The sequence below is a fragment of the Mobula birostris genome, chromosome 28 (genome assembly GCF_030028105.1).
Source record: "Mobula birostris isolate sMobBir1 chromosome 28, sMobBir1.hap1, whole genome shotgun sequence".
NCBI classification, from domain to species: domain Eukaryota; kingdom Metazoa; phylum Chordata; class Chondrichthyes; order Myliobatiformes; family Myliobatidae; genus Mobula; species Mobula birostris.
The window spans coordinates 38,413,577-38,434,524 of record NC_092397.1 but is presented as its reverse complement, the minus strand read 5'-3'; the positions used below and the strand labels follow the sequence as shown (position 1 = coordinate 38,434,524).

The window sequence follows — 20,948 nt, the reverse complement described above, 5'->3', positions numbered from 1 at the left end:
AATCAGCCATGCTTGTAGAATTCTCTCTGGAAATGTTGTCAAAGTCTGAATAGGCCCCGTAAATCAAATCCTTTTCTTCTTCAGAAAAACTGACTCGTGCATTGATTTGCATGGCGTGTTCATTAAATTAGATTAGATTCAACTTTATTGTCATTGTGCCGAGTACAGATACAAAGCCAATGAAATGCAGTTAGTATCTGACCAGAAATGCGAACAATAGTGTTAGTTACAAAATAACTGCAAATAAAAAGTAAGTGCTACAGCACACAAATGTAAAAGTACTGAGACAGTACAATACGGATGCAATACTGCTTAGTGCTGTGATGAGAGGTTCAGCAGGGTTACAGTCTCAGGGAAGAAGCTCTTCCTGTGCCTGCTGGTGCGGGAGTGGAGGCTCCTGTAGCGCCTACCGGATGGGAGGAGAGTAAAAAGTCCATGGTTAGGGTGAGATGCATCCCTGATAATGCTTCTCATACTGTCGTCTTTGCTCAAACGCAACAGCCAAGTCCTGCCGGTTCTCCGCAACACGAGTCCCTAATCCAATGCCATCTTTTATCCACCTTTCATAACGCCTGCTCTCGTCGAACGCCAGCAGGAACCAGCCTCTGCCGCTACTGAGGCGATGAAGGCAAAATTTTCATCCGTTCGAACAACTTGGCCCGCTCCGCTTGCTTTCAGGACTCGTAGGCTGCCGTCTTTCTCCCCACAATCCCCCCACTCACCATCTCGTGTCTGTGCAGAACAGGGCCCAGGCTCGTCCCAACTGGTGCTTACGTCGTCCAAACGAGCAACTTCGTCTTCAGGAGATGACACTCGTGGAACGAGTCAAATGATAGGCGCAGCCTCAGTGTCGGTACTTACAGACTGGACAGCCGGCGGCTGATGACACCGAGTGGCCTCTTGCCAACATCACCCTGCCGGCGACCCATCCCCCACTCCCCACAGCCTTTACTACTGACACTTCATGCTCTGCTGTGGGTGCCGTGCACGAACCGTCGAGCAGAGGCGTGTGGAAACCACTTGCCTTCTCCGTGCACTCCCCCCCCCCCCCCACCGCCCTGCTCCCTCAGAATGAAGTACAGCACTTCTCAGGCAAGCTTTTCGGTCTTCACCTGGCCGGCCGCCATTTCACGGCGCTTGTTGACTGCGAGCCCCCCGTGCACACGATGGCCGAAATGATCAGACCCTTAGTCTGCAGGGTAGCAATGTCACCTGGCTGACCTATCCAAGCTCGCATCTGATGTAGAACATACCCAGGGGAAAAGCATTGGCCAGCCATCGGGGCTGGCTATGCTGGCATGGCAGCCGATCAAGCTGCTGACCCTGAGGTCCAAGCTTACTGAACAGCAGACACGGGCCTGCGGTTGGCTGACATTAAGTTCGGGGGAGCCGGTCGCCCTCCCCCCAATGACGCCCGTAGCCCGGAGACGGACTGTTTTCGACTCCGTACGTGGCCTCTTGCATCCGGGCCGGATGGCCTGACAGACACTGGTCACAGCGTGATTGGCCTGGGTGGAGTTCCAGCGGGCAACAACGAGCCACCACGTTCAGGCGCATTGATGCCTCCTGAGATCCCTGAGCGCTGGTTTGATCGCGTCAACGAGGGCATTGGTGCGACCACCCCCCTCCCAACCCCGCAGTTTCACGTTCCCCATTACCAGGCCAGTGGTGGCCCCCCCGCTAGTGTCGGCGATGGCCGCAGGCGTAGCTGGGGCGCTCATCAGCTCCTGGGCAGCTCCGTTCGGCACCCCCCCCCCCCCCCCGCGTCGGACCTGAGGGCCGCGATAACACTGATCTTCAGCATTCAGCGACCTCACACCGCAGCGTATCACCCGCCGTCCAACGGCCTACGTGACCAGTGTTACATACCTCGTGGGTATCTTGAGGCTGTCTTATGACCATGATGTAATTGGGTATCCTGTGAGCATGACGGAATGGTCTTGTGATGGTGGGTTGATGTGATTTTCCCGCCAGTGTGAGGTCACCTGATTGCATGTTCCCTACAGGTATATAAAAGGGGAAACCCCGTTGTGATGCAGTTTAGTTCGTTGTTTAACTTGTCAGTTACTCCGTTATGCTGCGTATTTGTCTCATGACGCAGTTTCGTTTTAAAGTGGAGTTTTACTTCCTATTGTAAGGTAAAATCATTCTGCCGGCAGTTTCGCCAATCGTTGCCAGTTTTTGTTTGGGATACCTTTGATTTACCTTTACAGTCTAGTATTGGAGAGTGCAGACCTTACCAAAGTACGGGAATCCGAAGGATTGAGTAAAGTTGCTGTCGTTCTGCGGTTTCATAAAGGATCGACCTTATCGGATCTTCGTTCAGGAAGTGGCCTGTGTCTGAGTTAACCCCTGCAAGATCAGGAAGGTTTGTGCAGTGCTCACCATCCAGGAAAAAGGTCAGTTCCTTTAAGCTGTATTATTTCCTTCATTGCGAATCCTTTGGATGGGATCAGCAATAACGTCACGTCTTCGAAAAAGTCTGTTTCCAGAGAAATCTCTCCTTACTGACTGTATAAATCACTTGGACTTTCCAATTTACCACTTTAAGAGTGTGTTCGAATTTACCACTTTAAGAACTGTCTTCTAATTTACCACTTTAAGACTGTGTTAGTATTTACCACTTTAAGACTGTGTTTGAATTTACCACTTTAAGACTGTGTTCGAATTTACCACTTTAAGACTGTGTTAGAATTTACCACTTTAAGAACTGTTCCAGAGTTGCAGTTAGCTTCCGGTTAAGTTAGTCATTTGAATACTTTTTGCTGTTGGTGTGCAGAGTTTAATAAATGTTTATGTTTGTTTATAAAACCTGACTCAGTTCTATAGTCATTGATGCTGATGATGTAATGGCAGCAAGTTGAGGAAGACTGAGACACCGCGGCGAGTGTGGAAGGTGAGTGAGAGTTTCGGCGCCGACTGCCCGCCTTTTGATCGCTGCCAGAGAAGGATTCTGTGAGCGGCCCATTGCTGGGCCAGCGGGTAGGCCTCTGTGCTCGTTCGATATGCTGGTTCTGTGTTGATGGATTGACCTCTGTGTTTGAGGGTTGTGGACTTTTTCAGGCTTACAGCTTTTAAATTCTGTGCTTTTCAATCGCCTGTTCCTTCTCTATTTCGTTGTGTGAGAGGAGGGTGTCTGGCGGGGAGGGTGTTGATGCTCCATTAGTGAGCTGTGCAGGGAGGGGTTCTGGCTCTGCTTTCTGTGGGGGAGGAGGGGAGGAGGGGTTTTGGGGGTGGGGTGGTGCTGGTTTGATGATCGGGATGCCGTACTTTTTTTTGTACAGGTTGGGGGGGGGGAGGTTTCTCTCTGAACGACTTTCATGTTCTTCCTTGTTTCGTTGCTAACTGGAGAAGACAAATCTCAAAGTTGCATACTTTGATAATAAATGAAGCTCTGAGAATAGATGGGTATTTAACGTTGTGGATCTGTGATGTCATGTGTGAAGCCAAGCAGAGCTGCAGAATGGATGATGCCAATGAGAGAGATAACGAGAGACAACGGAGAACCATTCAAAATGCTAATAAGAGAGAAGAGAGAGATTAACGAGCGAGACGCACATAATTCAGTATGTGGCGTCTGCCACAGACAGTTTGCTTTGAACCTGAACTGTTCACTAACAAATCCTGCTGAGACAATAGGAAGTGTGAAGTTTGATGGACAGGTGATACCCCATCAGGGGGATAAAAACAGCGGGTTTGCTAAGGCACAGGACACACGCCACGAGACCCAGGAAAGAGCAGTGTGCCCCACAAGTTGGTGAGAGTTTGGAGGACTGGTTCGCAGGAACCGGTCAGAGGCTCACAGGGTGTAAAGGTACGAGTGGTGGGAACCTGGGGAGTGTGCCCGCCCTTGCCTGGGTGCCGGGTTCACCACGGAAGAACGATCATATCCGGAACAGAGGGTCACAGTTGATGACCACAGCGGGATCAGAAGACATCAAAAGGTCTACCCGAAACCAACTGCATCTCTCCCTCCCTCCCTCCCTCCAACGGTACAACAACAGCGATTACTTCAAACTGCACTAAACCGAACTGAACTCTGCTTCACTTTAAGACTGATCATTTTACCCCTAGACTACGATAGAGCTTGGTTGATTCCTATTACCCTATTTCTGTGTATATGTGGGTATTATCATTGCTAACCTGTTACATTTATATCCTTGCGATTAGTGTACTGTATTACTTATTTCTTTAATAAAACTATATTAGTTCCTAGTAATCACAGACTCCAACGAGTGTTCCATTTCTGCTGGTTTGGCAACCCAGTTACAGGGTATGTAACAGTGACAAATAGAACAGTACAGCACAGAACAGGCCATTTGGCCCACAATTTTATACTGAACTAGCTATGAAGCAAATCAAAAACACCCGAACATTAATCCTTCCTACTTACACCATGTCCACATCCTTCCATCTTCTCACATCCGTGTGCCTATCCAAACATCTCTTAAAAGCCTCTAATATATTTGCCTTTACCACCATACAAGTCATCCGCCACTATCTGTGTGAAAAACTTGCCCCTGACATCTCCTTTGAAATTACCCCCCTCACCTTCAATGGTATTAGAAATTTCAACCCTGGATACTCTCTGTCCACTCTGTTTATCTCTGCCTCTCATAATCAAGTAAACCTCTATCAGGTCTCCCCTCAGCCTCTGACACCCCAGAGAAAACAGCCCAAGTTTACCCAGCCTCTCGTGATGGCACATGCCCTCTAAACCAGGCAGCATCCTGGTAAACCTCTTCTGCCCTCTCTCCAAAGCCTCAACATCCTTCCTATAGTGAGGCGACCGGAACTGTACTCAATACCCCGGGTGTGGCCTAACCAGAGTTTTATTATCTCGGGACTTTCGAACTCAATGCCTCGACTAATAACAGCAAGCATTCTTAAGTAGAGTCTTGTCATCTTCAGAAGTTTTCTGATGACTCTGCCATAGTTGGATGCATCAGCAAGGGAGATGAGGCTGAGTACAGGGCTACGGTAGGAAACTTTGTCACATGGTATGAGCAGAATTATCTGCAGCTTAATGTGAAAAAGACTAAGGAGCTGGTGGTAGACCTGAGGAGAGCTAAGGTACAGGTGACCCATTTCCATCCAGGGGGTCAGTGTGGACATGGTGAAGGATTACAAATACCTGGGGATACGAATTGACAATAAACTGGACTGGTCAAAGAACACTGAGGCTGTCTACAAGAAGGGTCAGAGCCGTCTTTATTTCCTGAGGAGACTGAGGTCCTTTAACATCTGCCGGACGATGCTGAGGATGTTCTACGAGTCTGCGGTGGCCAGTGCTATCGTGTTTGCTGTTTGTTGTGTGCTGGGGCAGCAGGTAGTCCTGACGAAGGGGCTCGGCTGTACCTCTTCCTAGAGATGCTGCCTGGCCTGCTGCGTTCACCAGCAACTTTGATAAGCGTTCTTAAAGCACCTTTTCGACCTGTGTAGCCACTTTGAAGGAACGATGAACTCTGACCTCACGATCTCTCCGCTCAGTGACACTGTTGAGGGTCTTGTGCTTAAATGTTTACTGTCTCCTAGCATTTGCCCACCGAGGTGCCACGCCTCACATTACCTGGGCTGAGTCCCATCTGCCATTTTTCCATATCTTCAACTGATCTATACCAGGCACAGGTCCCAGCAGAGATCGCTGCAGAACACCACTAATAACAGACTGCAGCTCGAATAAGTCTCTTCAAACACTACTCTCTCTTGTTTATGCGCAAGCCAGTTCCGAATATAAACAGCCAATTCGCTGCGGACCCCATGCATCCTAATATTCTGGATTAGCCTCCCGAGAGGGACTTTGTTAAATGCTTTAGTAAAATCCATGTAGACAGCATCCTCTGCTCTACCCTCATCAATCTCTCTGCTCACCTTGTCAAAAACTCAGTCAAGCCGGGAAGACGTGACCCGGCCCGCACGAAGCCATGCTGCCCCTCCCTAACTCGGACCTGGGTTTCCACATGCCCATACACCCTATCCCCAAGAGTTCCTGCCGAAGGGTTTCAGCCCGAAATGTCGACTGTACTCTTTTCCGTAGACGCTGTCTGGCCTGCTGAGTTCCTCCAGCATTTTGTGTGTGTGGCCCCCGCAACACCATTACAACCCGTCTCCCCTTCCCCAGTAAAGTTCCAAGGATCCGAGAACTTGAAACTCTGTCCTGCGCAGCATCTCCACAGCCACTCACTCATCTGTGCTATCACCCCATTCCTACCTGCACTAGGCCGCGGTGTCCTTCGCTTCAGCCTCTTTGCTAGCTCTATATACTCACTGTGTAGGACCTCTTCCTCTTTTCTGTTTACGTCATTGGTGCCAATATGCACCATGACCTCTGGCCGATCTCCCTCCCCCGTGAGAATATCCTGCAGCTGCTCCGATATGTCCTGGACCCCAGCACCTGGGAGGCGACACGCCATCCTGGTATCTCTTTTGCGGCCTCAGAATCTCCTTTCTGCACTGCCCCCCCCCACCACTATAACTACTGCACTGCCTGACTCTACCCTTCCCTGCGGAGCCTCCGAGCTGCTCACAGTCCCTAGCTTGGCCTCTGCTGTTGTGATCAGATGGGACGTCCCGCCCAGCAGTACCCAAGTATACCCAGGTATACATATAGCCGAGCAGAATGGCCACACGGGAACTCTGCGCTGACTCCTTAATCCCCTTGAAATAGAATCAGTTCTATTTCAAATCCTGTGTCTCAGGTGGGTACTGTCTACACCAGAGCTTTCAAGCCCATCCCTGCTGTTCACCACTCACTCACCCTATAATGTTCAGTTTGCAACCGGTCACCAGTCTCTGGATAAAGAGGTTTACCTTGAATTTCCTTCCTTCTTTATGACTTTCAGTAAACTGCGGAAGGAAGTTCTCGAGAGTTTTGTTCCAAATATTCCTCATCCCTCACAGCTCTGGACCAAGGCTGAAGTGTTGTGGTTAAAATCTTCCTGTGCTGCTCTGTTCATTGTTTTGTGTCATTTTCACTGATTTCGAAGGGCTGTGCCTCACATTGCCGGCTGTTGCAATACAACACTCTCCTCTAAAGTACGACAGCAGAATGGTGGAGCAGAAACAAGAAGGGTCAGCACAAATGAGGGCTTTGGGGCTCCAGATGTGATGGAGGCTCGAGTTTACGTGGAGTAGGAGGAAGGAACCAGACCAGGAGGATGAGGCTACAAGTGAAAGTTTAGGAACATTTGGAAACTGATTGGAAAAAGAGGTTTATGTTTGCAAAATGCTGGAGGGAGTCAGTGGCCCCGGCAGCATCTATGCAGAGGAATGAATGGTTGATATTATGAACCAAGACACTTCATCATGCCTAGACAGTGTATTCCTCTGCTTAGATGCTGCCTGACCTGCTGAGTTCGTGCACCACCGTGTATGTTACTCTACAGTTGATTTCCAGCATCTGCTGAATCTCGTGTGATTTATATCTGCATTTGTAAGTGAGTTGGACTTTGACAGTTGTCTTTCGAAATGCTTGTTGACATTGAATATATTGTTTGTGGGAGCTTGCTGCTGAGTTTTCTGTATAAAAACGCTGACTACTTTTAAGAAATGTGGCGTAGAACCGGTGCTTGCTGACACTCATAATGGCGCCTTGGTTACCCAGAAACCTCCGCGCTCAAGAATCGAGTGCCCAGCGACCAAATGCGCAGGCGTAAGGGTCGCAGATCGTGCCCGGAAACTGCGCATGCGCTCGGTGGACGACATATTGGGGAGAATTGGCAGCAGGTAGGAACGGGGCTGCGGACGGGAGTTTCATCCCCACCGCGGCGGATAGACTGTTGTTGCGAGCTCCGGTCACACCGTGACCTGCACCCGGGGACATTCCCAGTTCTTTCCCCCACGATCCGTCCCCGGGCTCCGGGGAGCTTTCTGCTGATCGGGGAAGGACCTGGCGCCGATTCTGTGGCGCATGCGCATCGCGGTGTCCGTGATGGCGAGACGAGTCTCGTTCAGAGCCGGGTTTAATATCACGGGCGTGTACCGTGAAATGTGTGTGTTTCCGGCAGCAGTACAATGCAATGCATAGTATTAACAATCAACTGATTTACAGCTGTAGATTTTCGCGAATAAACATAGAACATAGAATAGTACAGCACAGCCCAGGCCCTTCGGCCCACATTGTTGTGCCGACCCTCAAACCCTGCCTCCCACATAACCCCGCACCTTAAGTTCCTCCATATACATGCCCAGTAGTCCCTTAAATTTCACTAGTGTATCTGCCTCCACCACTGACTCAGGCAGTGCATTTCACGCACCAACTACCCTCTGAGTAAAAATCCTTCCTCTAATATCCCCTTTGAACTTCCCACCCCTTACCTTAAAGCCATGTCCTCTTGTATTGAGCAGTGGTGCCCTGGGGAAGAGGTGCTGGCTATCCACTCTACTATTCCTCTTAATATCTTGTGTACCTCTATCATGTCTCTCCTTATCCTCCTTATAACCATATAACAATTACAGGCTCTCCTAGTCCGTGCCAAACTCTTACTCTCACCTAGTCCCACTGACCTGCACTCAGCCCATAACCCTCCATTCTTTTCCTGTCCATATATCTATCCAATTTAACTTTAAATGACAACATCGAACCTGCGTCAACCACTTCTGCTGGAAGCTCGTTCCACACAGCTACCACTCTCTGAGTAAAGAAGTTCCCCCTCATGTTACCCTTGAACCTGAACACACAAGTGTGCTAAAAATCCATACGTAACAACGTCATCACGTCAGAGCAGCCCCAGCTCAAGGTGAATTGCATTACTTGCCCTGCGCAGGATTCACGAAAACTAGCGTTGTGAGCCTGCCTGGAGCTTGGGCTCGGGAACTGGTGAGGCTCCAAGTCTCGGCGGGCCGGTCTAAGGCGATCTACTGAGATCCGTTCGGGTTTACCCCTCTTATTTGTGATCAAAGTCTACTCGCCGTTCCAAAGCGCGGGACCCAAGGGGATAACCGGTGTGCGTGTCATGGCGGATGAAAGCAGACGGAACGGACCGGAACCCAGGAGTGCTCTACGCCGGGATGGGAGCTGGCGACAGGTGCACAGGAATTGAATTTACCGAGGAGGGTGGAACTCTGTCGTGAGGCCGACCAGGTGGTCGGGAATGAGATCAGCCGCTGGTAACGGCTGCCCGTACACTGGCATGTCTGCGGGTTCTGTGTTGGAGCAGCTCTGAGCCGCAGCTGGACCCATGGGGGACTATTGTGCCAACACTCGTCGGCTAGAAAAGCCGTCAGAGAAGCGGTGAAACTGTGTGGGCCGTTGGATGTAATCGAACGCCGAGGTTCCGAACCATCGCTGCCCGGAGCTCTGAACTAAATAGGAACCAAGGCCAGCAGAAATATCAGACGGGGTGCCGGACCGTGTAGACGAGCATCCGAGCCACATCTGCGGCCACTGTCCGTTCCAGAGGGACGAGCTCTGGCCGCCTGCTGCTGCAGTCCACGACCAGGGGACCTCAACCAGAGCCAATGGCACCTGAACACGGGGATGGTGCTGGAGGATTGGCGTATTGCTCACGTGGTTCCATTGTTTAAAAAGGGTTCTAAGAGTAAACCTAGCAATTATCGGCCTGTGAGTTTGACGTCAGTGGTGGGTAAATTGATGGAAAGTATTCTTAGAGATGGTATATATAATTATCTGGATAGACAGAGTCTGATTAGGAACAGTCAACATGGATTTGTGCGTGGAAGGTCATGTTTGACAAACCTTACTGAATTTTTTGAAGAGGTTACTAGGAAAATTGACGAGGGTAAAGCAGTGGATGTTGTCTATATGGACTTCAGTAAGGCATTTGACAAGGTTCCACATGGAAGGTTAGTTAGGAAGGTTCAATCGTTAGGTATTAATATTGAAGTAGTAAAATGGATTTAGCAGTGGCTGGATGGGAGATGCCAGAGAGTAGTGGTAGATAACTGTGTGTCAGTTTGGAGGCCGGTGACTAGTGGTGTGCCTCAGGGATCTGTACTGGGTCCAATGTTGTTTGTCATATACATTAATGATCTGGATGATGGGGTGGTAAATTGGATGAGTAAGTATGCAGATGATATTAAGGTAGGTGGAGTTGTGGATAATGAAGTTGGTTTTCAAAGTTTACAGAGGAGATTTAGGACAGTTGGAAGAGTGGGCTGAAAGATGGCAGATGGAGTTTAATACTGATAAATGTGAGGTGCTACATTTTGGTAGGACTAATCAAAATAGGACTACATGGTAAATGGTAGGGCATTGAAGAATGCTGTAGAACAGAGGGATCTAGGAATAATGATGCATTGTTCCCTGAAGGTGGAATCTCATGTGGACAGGGTGGTGAAGAAAGCTTTTGGTCTGCTGGCCTTTATTAATCAGAGCATTGAGTATAGGAGTTGGGATGTAATGTTGAAATTGTACAAGGCATTGGTGAGGCCAAATTTGGAGTATTGTGTACAGTTCTGGTCACCGAATTTTCGGAAAGATGTCAAGAAAATAGAGAGGGTACAGAGGAGATTTACTAAAATGTTACCTGGGTTTCATCTCCTAAGTTACAGAGAAAGGTTGAACAAGTTGGGTCTTTATTCTTTGGAGCGTAGAAGGTTGAGGGGGGACTTGATAGAGGTGTTTAAAATTATGAGGGGGATTGATAGAGTTGACGTGGATAGGCTTTTTCCATTGAGAGTGGGGGAGATTCAAACAAGAGGACATGAGAGTTAAAGGGCAAAAGTTTAGGGGTAACATGAGGGGGAACTTCTTTACTCAGAGAGTGGTAGCTGTGTGGAATAAGCTTCCAGCAGAAGTGGTTGAGGCAGGTTCGATGTTGTCATTTAAAGTTAAATTGGATAGATATATGGACAGGAAAGGAATGGAGGGTTATGGGCTGAGTGCAGGTCGGTGGGACTAGGTGAGAGTAAGAGTTCGGCACAGACTAGAAGGGCCGAGATGGCCTGTTTCCGTGCTGTAATGGTTATATGGTTAACACGACGGTTAATCTTTGCCTCGGCGCTCCACACTGGCAGCAGTCCCGTCACACACATCCTTTCTGAGGCCGTGCCAGACGAATCAAGCTATAAGTGGGGTACATAGAACATAGAATAGTACAGCACTGTACAGGCTCTTCGGCCCACAATGTTGTGCCGACCCTCAAACCCTGCCTCCCATATAAGCCCCCACCTTAGGTTCCTCCATATACCTGTCTAGTAGTCTCTTAAACTTCACTAGTGTATCTGCCTCCACCACTGACTCAGGCAGTGCATCTACGCACCAATCACTCTCTGAGTAAAAAACCTTCCTCTAATATCCCCCTTGAACTTCCCACCCCTTACCTTAAAGCCATGTCCTCTTGTATTGAGCAGTGGTGCCCTGGGGAAGAGGCGCTGGCTATCCACTCTATTTATTCCTCTTATTATCTTGTACGCATCTATCATGTCTCCTCTCATCCTCCTTCTCTCCAAAGAGTAAAGCCTTAGCTCCCTTAATCTCTGATCATAATGCATACTTTCTAAACCAGGCAGCATCCTGGTAAATCTCCTCTGTACCCTTTCCAATGCTTCCCCATCCTTCCTATAGTGAGGTGACCAGAACTGACACAGTACTCCAAGTGTGGCCTAACCAGAGTTTTATAGAGCTGCATCATTACATTGCGACTCTTAAACCCTATCCCTCGACTTATGAAAGCTAACATCCCATAAGCTTTCTTAACTACCCTGTCCACCCGTGAGGCAACTTTCAGGGATCTGTGGACATGTACCCCGAGATCCCTCTGCTCCTCCACACTACCAAGTATCCTGGCATTTACTTTGTACTCTGCCTTGGAGTTTGTCCTTCCAAAGTGTACCACCTCACACTTCTCCGGGTTGAACTCCATCTGCCACTTCTCAGCCCACTCCTGCATCCTATCAATGTCTCTCTGCAATCTTTGACAATCCTCTACACTATCTACAACACCACCAACCTTTGTATCGTCTGCAAACTTGCCAACCCACCCTTCTACCCCAACATCCAGGTCGTTAATAAAAATCACGAAAAGTAGAGGTCCCAGAACAGATCCTTGTGGGACACCACTAGTCACAATCCTCCAATCTGAATGTACTCCCTCCACCACCACCCTCTGCCTTCTGTAGGCAAGCCAATTCTGAATCCACCTGGCCAAACTTCCCTGGATCCCATGCCTTCTCACTTTCTGAATAAGCCTACCGTGTGGACCCTTGTCAAATGCCTTACTAAAATCCATATAGATCACATCCACTGCACTACCCTCATCTATATGCCTTGTCACCTCCTCAAAGAAGTCTATCTGGCTTGTTAGACATGATCTGCCCTTCACAAAGCCATGCTGACTGTCCCTGATCAGACCATGATTCTCTAAATGCCTATAGATCCTATCTCTAAGAATCTTTTCCAACAGCTTTCCCACCACAGATGTAAGTCTCACTGGTCTATAATTACCCGGACTATCCCTACTACCTTTTTTGAACAAGGGAACAACATTCGCCTCCCTCCAATCCTCCGGTACCATTCCCGTAGACAACAAGGCCAGAGGCTCAGCAATCTCTTCTCTCGCCTCGTGGAGCAGCCTGGGGAATATTCCATCAGGACCCGGGGACTTATCTGTCCTAATGTATTTTAACAACTCCAACACCTCCTCTCCCTTAATATCAACATGCTCCAGAACATCAACCTCACTCATATTGTCCTCACCATCATCAAGTTCCCTTGTGAGCCCTTCCGGGAGACCGCGTACGGGGTCGAAAACAATTACGAGTCTTTCCGTGCTGGCAAATGCAGCCTTCACGGTTGTCTACGTGCTGGGGCGTAGGCTGGAGGGCTCCGTGTGGGAATGTGGTGCTCGGTCCCGTGGTCTGTGACTGCAGTGGAGAACGTGGGCTGGGTGCGGTCTGGGAACTCGCCTGGCCGTCGAGTAAATTTGCACGCGGTGGTGCACGCCCCTGACAGAGTCATTGTGGTGACTTAGTTGGGGAGCAGGGTAACGACCCAGAGTCCCTGACATGTAGAAGCCGGCAGTCGCTGAGAACCACTGGCAGTCCTTGGGCACACAGGAGATCTGCAGTGAGCAGAGGCCAGGACAAAGCCCCGCGTGTAACATCACCCACTGAAGCAGAGCGCCATCCGTTGTGTCCCGTCAGTCTGGATCCTGCGCCGTTGGGGGGGCCCGGTGAGGTTTCATTGCTCTTTACCCAGGCGATGCTGACAGCAGACTCACTTGAGCACTGAAAAGGGCGTTCATAGTGTACAGTAGCCCGCCCTGGCAGCCGCAACCCACGGTGTTCACAGACCTCTGACGTCCCGATGTGCTGGCACCGCGTCACGTCCTTGCGTTCGTACCAACGCGAGCCTGGTACAAACACAGGCCTGCCTGGCGTCTGTTTCACAGCTGCACCCGTCCTTGTGTTGTGGGGGTGGGGGGGGGGGCCCGGCTGACCGGGCTTATTGGGGTAGAGAAAGGAGCAGGGATGATGGCCCACTGCCCGTCAGCCATTTTAGCAGGTTCCCGATAGTCCATCGGGGTGCCTTAGTGAGGGTTACGTGGACTTGATCAGCCATTTGCAGTTGCTTGCTCTGTTGTTTGCATGATAGCATTTGGTGTTTATTTTTTAATTGGGCTTTTTCTGGTTACTTGCTCTGTGGCTGCCTGTAAGCAGACGGATCTCAATGTCGCATAATTTATATATTCTTTGATAATAAGTGCACTTTGAATCCTTTTGATTCAAGGGTTCAATGTCCATTCAGAAATCTGACGGCAGAGGGGAAGAAGCTGCTCCTGAATCACTGAGTGTGTGTCGTCGGGCTCCTGTACCTCCTCCCTGTTGGTAGCAATGAGAAGAGGGCCTGTCCTGGGTGACGGAGAGGCTGGTGCCCATGATGGAGCTGACTGAGTTTACAACTCTCTGCAGCTCATTTCAATCCTGTGTAGTAGCCCCGTCCCCCCCCATACCAGAATGGTCCCTGTTGTACATCTGTAGAGATCTGCAAACATACCAAATCTCCTCAAACCCCGAATGAAATATAGCTGCTGTCGTGCCTTCTTTGTAGCTGCATTGATTTGTTGGGTCCGGGATAGATCCTCAGAGATACTGACACTCAGGAACTTGAAATTGCTCACTCTTTCCAATCTGATCCCTCTGTGAGGATTGGAGTGTGTTCCCTCACCTTTTCCTTCCTGAAGCCTACAATCTGTTCTGTGGTCTAACTGAGTTTTGTACAAGATTGTTCCTGTGAAACTTAACCATATATATATATATATATAACCTTATAACCATTACAGCACGGAAACAGGCCATCTTGGCCCTTCTAGTCCATGCCGAACTCTTACTCTCACCTAGTCCCACCGACCTGCACTCAGCTCATAACCCTCCATTCCTTTCCTGTCCATATATCCAATTTAACTTTAAATGACAACATCGAACCTGCCTCAACCACTTCTGCTGGAAGCTCGTTCCACACAGCTACCACTCTCTGAGTAAAGAAGTTCCCCCTCATGTTACCCCTAAACTTTTGCCCTTTAACTCTCAACTCATGCCCTCTTGTTTGAATCTTCCCCACTCTCAATGGAAAAAGCCTATCCACGTCAACTCTATCAATCCCCCTCATAATTTTAAACACCTCTATCAAGTCCCCCCTCAACCTTCTACACTCCAAAGAATAAAGACCCAACTTGTTCAACCTATCTCTGTAACTTAGGAGATGAAACCCAGGTAACATTTTAGTAAATCTTCTCTGTATGCCTTGCTCCTCTGTGCCCCCTGGTCACCACAGATGGGTCGTCAGCAAGTTTATAGGTGGCATTTGCGGCACAGTCATGGGTGGACAGAGAGAGTAGAGCAGTGGGCTAAGCACACACCCCTGAGGTGCGCCAGCGTTGATCGCCAGCGAGGCGGAGATGTCGTCAGTCCACCAATCTGCACAGATTGTGGCCTCCCGGTTTGGAAGTCAAGGATGCAGTTGCAGAGAGAGGTGTGGAGGCCCAGATTCTGGAGCTTCTCAATCAGAGCTGCAGAAGTGACGGTGTTCAACACTGAGCTGTAGTCAACAAACAGCCTCCTGACGTGAGTATGGGTATTGTCCGCGTGAAGGGGCAACGTTTTCGCATCTGCTGTAGTCTTATGGTGGCGATAGTCGTTCAGAGAGCTCAATTTGCTCTTTTTGGGCACTGGTGTGATCATTCTCCTTTTGAACAGCGGTCCCCAGCCACCGGGCCGCAAAGCATGTGCTACCGGGCCGTGAGGAAACAATATGATTTGGCGATATGAAATGATATGAGTCAGCTGCACCTTTCCTCATTCCCTGTCACGCCCTGTTGAGCTCGAACGCACGCGAGGTCATTTCCCGCGCGTCATCTGTGTCAGGGCGGGAAGGAGATCAACTCCTGGAGCTTGCAAATGACGGCGGGCTGAAACGTATGACATAACATCTCTGCCGGCATTCTGGATCAAAGTCGAGGCCAAATATCCTGAGATAGCCACGGAAGCACTGAAAACGTTGCTTCCATTTCCAACATCATATCGCTGCGAAGCGGAGTTTTCTGCAATGAATGCAACGAAAACTAAATAGACTGGACATGAGGAACCTCCTTCGAGTATCGCTGTCTTCCATCACCCCTCGATTGGACCGTCTTGTTGCAGGAAAACAAGCCCAGGGCTCACACTGATTCAGCGATATTGGTGTGTGGCAATGATTTTGTATGTTCATATGAGGAAAATATGCTCTGTGTGTTTAATGTTAAATTTGTTAGATAAACCCTTTTAGAAACAAGTTGAGTGTATTAGCCACTTACACCTATATTCCGGTGGTGATTAACAACCCCCCCAGTCGGCAAGAATATTGTCAATATTAAACCGGTCTGCAGTGCAAACAGAGTTGGGGACCCTTGCTTTTGAAGCAGGCTGTAAACTCTGACGAAGCAATGAGAGATTGGAAATGGCTCTGAATATCCCCGCCAGCTGGTTGGCACAGGTTTCCTGAGCCCTGTCACCTACTCCAGTGGGCCTAGTTGCCTTGTGAGGGTTCACCCTCATGGACGACAGTCTGCTGCCGGCCTCTGTGGGGGTCCGTGGATGACTGCTTCCTGAGCAGTCCGTAGGGTGCGTTTGGAAGTGCGGGCGGAGGGAATGTCAGTGGATGGGTCTGCAGACTCTGCCGATCTCCAGCTTTCTCAATCCGAGGGTGAGGCACTCACAACAGAAACGTATTTCTGAGTCCATCTCGGATGGAAAGTCCAACTTCCAGTCAGTGAAATTGTCAGTTATTGCTGCATGGCAGGAAAAGAACAAAATCCTTCTGTCAGGTTTAGTGCTTGAGAAAACCACCTTTGTTTGGGCTCTTTCTCTGGAGCTTTCTACCCGTGAGAACATGTTTTGTACCATTCTGTCTGGGTAGATAATGATATCCAACACCTTTCTCCGGGGTAACGAGTGACCTGTAGCTTCCACATCAGAAAAGTGCCACACTTCGATTGGAAAGGCAACTGGCCTCCCCTTTGTATTCACTGCCATCGATGTTTCTCGCTTCTGGGGCACCTAGGGACGATCATGTAGCGGCAGAGCTCTCAATAGATGTGATTAAATATTCTTATTTCAGCCTGATGCAGCTAAAAAGCACCACTGCTTCCAAGGTCGGTACAGTCAACAAAGACGTCTTGATGCGCTTAAATGAACTATCGCTGCTTAAAACTGACGGAAACAACAATGATTGTGGATGGAAGCGTCCACGTAGGATTCCACGCAGGAAGCTTGGCTGTAGGTCAGGGATACACGTGCGTTTAAGGAAACGGGGTTTTAAACTCCCAATACTGACGATCTTGCTGGCAAACAGGCAGTCTCTGGCGAATAAAATCGATGATCTCAGAGCCAGGGTGCTGAATCTGAGGGGCGTTAGGACCGCGCGTGGCCTTTGTTTCACAGAGTCCTGGTTAACCCCTTCCGTACCGGATGCAGCAATTCAGATCAACAGGTTTACTGTACACCGTCAGGATAGATCAGAGGTGGAGGAGTATGCCTCATGATCAGGTCGCCTTGGTGCACAGATATATGAGTGCTGTCCCAGTTCTGCACGCCAGACCTGGAATATCTAGCAGTAAAGTGCCATCCTTTTTACCTACCACGGGAGTTCTCTGGGGTCATTTTGGTAGCGGTATACATTCCACCTCAGGCCAATGTCAAACAGGCTTTAGATGGTCTGAGTAATGGGATCAACATGCACGAAACAGCACACTCTAACACCTTCACCATCGTTTTGGGAGATTTTATCCATAATACAAATGGAGAGAGACAAATCGAGCCACATCACCGATTGAAGTCAGGCAGGAGAGACCCGTTCTGATACAGTCAGAAAACCAGCTGGAGAACTGGATGGACAGACCGGGTACCTGATCCGTGCTCAGTTAGAAAATCAGGAGTTGTTCCTCCAACTTGGGTTGAATCTCTCTGTAACAGTGTGGTGTGAGTCCTCGCCAAAGAGATTAAATTTATTTCATCTTGTGATGGGGTCCTGAATTACCTCTATGGACTGTGCTCGATTACCCCTATGAACTGTGCTTTTGAAAAGAAAGAGAGAGTTATTTAACACTGACACGTTGTTTTGAAAAGAGAGAGAGAGACGAAGACTAACTTTTGGACTGTCACTTTAAGGCACAAGGAACTTCTGGATTTCTGCTGAGTTGGAGATGGCACCGAGCAGCTCGTAAGTTGCTGTGGTGACCGAAGGCGGCGTTATTTGATGGACAATCGATGTTATGATTTTTCAGCAGCGTGTTGATACTTCTCAAGGACATTTGCCTGCTTGTGCATTTCTTACACAGAGAGAGGAAGGAGGAGCTATTTCAATGACAGTTGGTACCCAGTACTGTGAGATAAATAGGAGATCAGATGATACAGACCTCAGACACATGTTTTAGACACTGAATGAGCTTTGTTGTGTCCAATCTTTGCCTAGGTTGATAGCTCCACCACAGAAAACCGGTCCCCTTTGTTGTGGTCACAGTCAGCGACTTTTAAAGGATTTCAGAGGACAACGAGGAGATTGACGGGGTCAGCTCACCTGAAGACTCAGATTTCTCCCTCTCTCTCTCTCCATCACTACTCAACCCAATACCACGAACTGAACTGAACTTTACTCACCATCGTAAGACTGTATCTTTTTACCCCGAGACTTGAAGAAGCTTGAGTTTCATATATATATTTCCACACTTACTGATATACAATCATTGCTAACCTGTTTGATTTATCTACGTTTATATCACGGTATTGTGTAGTTCTAATAAATATTATTAGTTAATAGCAATACTGGACTCCAAAGTGTTTTCTATTTCTGCTGGTTCTTTAACCCGTCACAGGGTACGTGACGATCTGAAATGCTGTGCTTCACCTGTTGATGGGTTTTGTAAATCTTTTTACAGGTGAGATAGATGCAACAAAGAATTTGTGTGCAGGAATCTTAAATACAACAATTTGTCAGTTCTGATGATTCTGTCCAGATATTTAAAGGGTGACCAGATATTCCCATTGTGACACCAATGTATCTGTTGTTGGTCCTAGGAGATGAAAACATCTCTGTGCGTGATCCACTGGAACCGGGGTGCTGAGGACACAGCAGCATTTATTGATCTGTTCCGTCTGCCGGAAGTGATTCATCGAAGCTGATGATACGTCAGGAAACTCAGAGCAGTGAGAGGTCGATCAGGGATTCACTCACTCAGCCGACCCGCCGAGACACCAGTGGGCTGACACAAGGGAGAGAGACTGTTCAATTGTTCCGTGTGTGGGACGAGATTCACTCGGTAGCCTGATCTGCTGACACACGAGCCAGTTCTCACTGCGGAGAGGCCGTTCACCTGCTCAGGCTGTGCGAAGGGATTCACTCAGTCATCCCAACTACAGAGGCATCAGCGAATACACACACGAGAGGGGCAATCCCCCAACTCGGACTGTGGGAATCACTCAGTCATCCCACCTATAGACATAACTGTCGGTTCACACTGGGGAGAAGATGTTCTCCTGCTCAGAATGTGGGAAGGCATTCACTCGATCATCTGACCTGTTGGCTCACCAGTCAGTTCACACAGGAGGGGTGCTGTTCACCTGCTTGGACTGTGGGAAGGGGTTCTCAGAGTCATCCGGTCTACTGAGACACCAGCGAGTTCACACTGGGGAGAGGCCGTACACCTGCCCAGACTGTGGGAAGGGATTCAGTCAGTTATCTAACCTACTGAGACACCAGCGAGTTCACACTGGGGAGAGACCTTTCACCTGCTCACTTTGTGGGAAAGGATTCACTCAGTCATCTTACCTACTGGAACACCAGCGGGTTCACACTGGGGAGAGGCCGTTCACCTGCTCGGACTGTGGGAAGGGCTTCAGTCGCTCGTCTCTCCTGAAGGAACATCAGAGAGTTCACACTGGGGAGAGGCCCTTCACCTGCTCGGACTGTGGCCAGGGATTCACTCGATCATCTGACCTGTTGGCTCACCAGTCAGTTCACACAGGAGGGGTGCTGTTCACCTGCTTGGACTGTGGGAAGGGGTTCTCAGAGTCATCCGGTCTACTGAGACACCAGCGAGTTCACACTGGGGAGAGGCCGTTCACCTGCCCAGACTGTGGCAAGGGATTCAGTCAGTTATCTAACCTACTGAGACACCAGCGAGTTCACACTGGGGAGAGACCTTTCACCTGCTCACTTTGTGGGAAGGGGTTCATGCAATCATCTTACCTACTGGCCCACCAGCGGGTTCACACGGGGGAGAGGCCGTTCACCTGCTCACATTGTGGGAAAGGATTCACTCACTCACCTCACCTGAAGCAGCACCAGCAAGTTCACACTGGGGAGAGGCCGTTCACCTGCTCAGACTGTGGGAAGGGGTTCAGTCGATCATGTAACCTGAAGGTACATCAGCGAGTTCACACTGGGGAGAGGCCGTTCACCTGCTCCGACTGTGGGAAAGGATTCAATCACTCATCCCACCTGAAGCAACACCAGCGGGTTCACACTGGGGAGAGGCCATTCACCTGCTCGGAATGTGGGAAGGGCTTCAGTCAGTCGTGGCACCTCATGGCACACTGTCAAGTTCACACTGGGGAGAGGCCGTTCACCTGCTCAGACTGTGGGAAGGGATTCACTCAGTTATCAAACTTGTTGGCCCACCAGCGCGTTCACACTGGGGAGAAGCCTTTCACCTGCTCACATTGTGGGAAGGGATTCAATCATTCAGCCAGCCTCCAGAAACACTACGGAGTTCACACTGGGGGAAAAGTTCAATAAGCTGCCTGGGGGATATTGAACCACCACAGCTGCTGAATCCGGAGACAAGTTTGCAAATGACTGCTGGTGTCTAACTCAGCAATTACTGCTGCTGTTCATCAAACCAGGTCTGCACCCTGGTCACTGGGAATGGGAGGAGTTTCTTTTGATGTTCACGTTTAATGGGACTGCAGTTTCTGTGATAAATAAATCAGTTCTATTTTAAACTCTGTCTCGGGTACTCAGTGAATCTACAACACTCCCAGTCTACAGTGGGGAGTCAACTCCACCCGGCTGGTCCCTGCCCGTATTTCTGTTCTACGACAGTCTGTTTAAATCCTACCCTGTTGTTCACCCCTCGCTGTCCCTGTGTGGTGGGTTCCAAACAGTCAACACTCTGTGGGGGAAGGGATTTCCCTCGAGTTTCCTGCATGACGTTCTGCAGACTGAAGAAGATGATGAGCTGCCTGTCATGTTGTTAGTCCCTCAAATCTCTGGACCGGGGAATAATGGTAGCTAATCACCTTATTCCCTGCTCTTATTGGTCATTTTCACTCTTCCTGAGGGCTGGGTTGTTAGAGCACACCACTGTACTCTGCAGTCTGAAAGCAGAACGCTGAACGTTCAGTTGGATGCTCAGTGGCACAGGGTCAGAACATGATGGGTCAGCACAGGGCAGAGTTTCGGGCTCGACGGTGGGAGAGGTGGGAGGATATGATGAGGAGCAGGGAAACAGTGC

The 20,948-nt window shown here is 49.3% G+C and overlaps 1 protein-coding gene across 3 annotated transcripts; it reads left to right on the top strand.

Moving 5' to 3' along the window:
- Positions 1-2,155: 2,155 nt before the first annotated feature.
- On the top strand, positions 2,156-20,397 carry LOC140189127 (uncharacterized). 3 transcript variants are annotated; one of them, XM_072245834.1, is made up of 2 exons: positions 2,156-2,399; positions 18,511-20,397. In XM_072245834.1, the coding sequence occupies exon 2, from the start codon at positions 18,962-18,964 to the stop codon at positions 20,228-20,230; it is 1,269 nt and encodes a 422-aa protein (XP_072101935.1). In that variant the 5' UTR covers positions 2,156-2,399; positions 18,511-18,961; the 3' UTR covers positions 20,231-20,397. The 3 variants fall into 3 exon arrangements, with proteins under 3 accessions (XP_072101935.1, XP_072101932.1, XP_072101934.1); XM_072245831.1 differs by lacking the exon at positions 2,156-2,399 and adding an exon at positions 7,698-7,725; XM_072245833.1 differs by lacking the exon at positions 2,156-2,399 and adding an exon at positions 14,681-15,024.
- The last annotated feature ends 551 nt before the right edge of the window (positions 20,398-20,948 follow it).

Coding starts and splice junctions, on each gene's coding strand:
- LOC140189127 (XM_072245834.1), top strand. CDS start 18,962: ATGTTCTCCTGCTCAGAATGTGGGAAGGCATTCACTCGATCATCTGAC.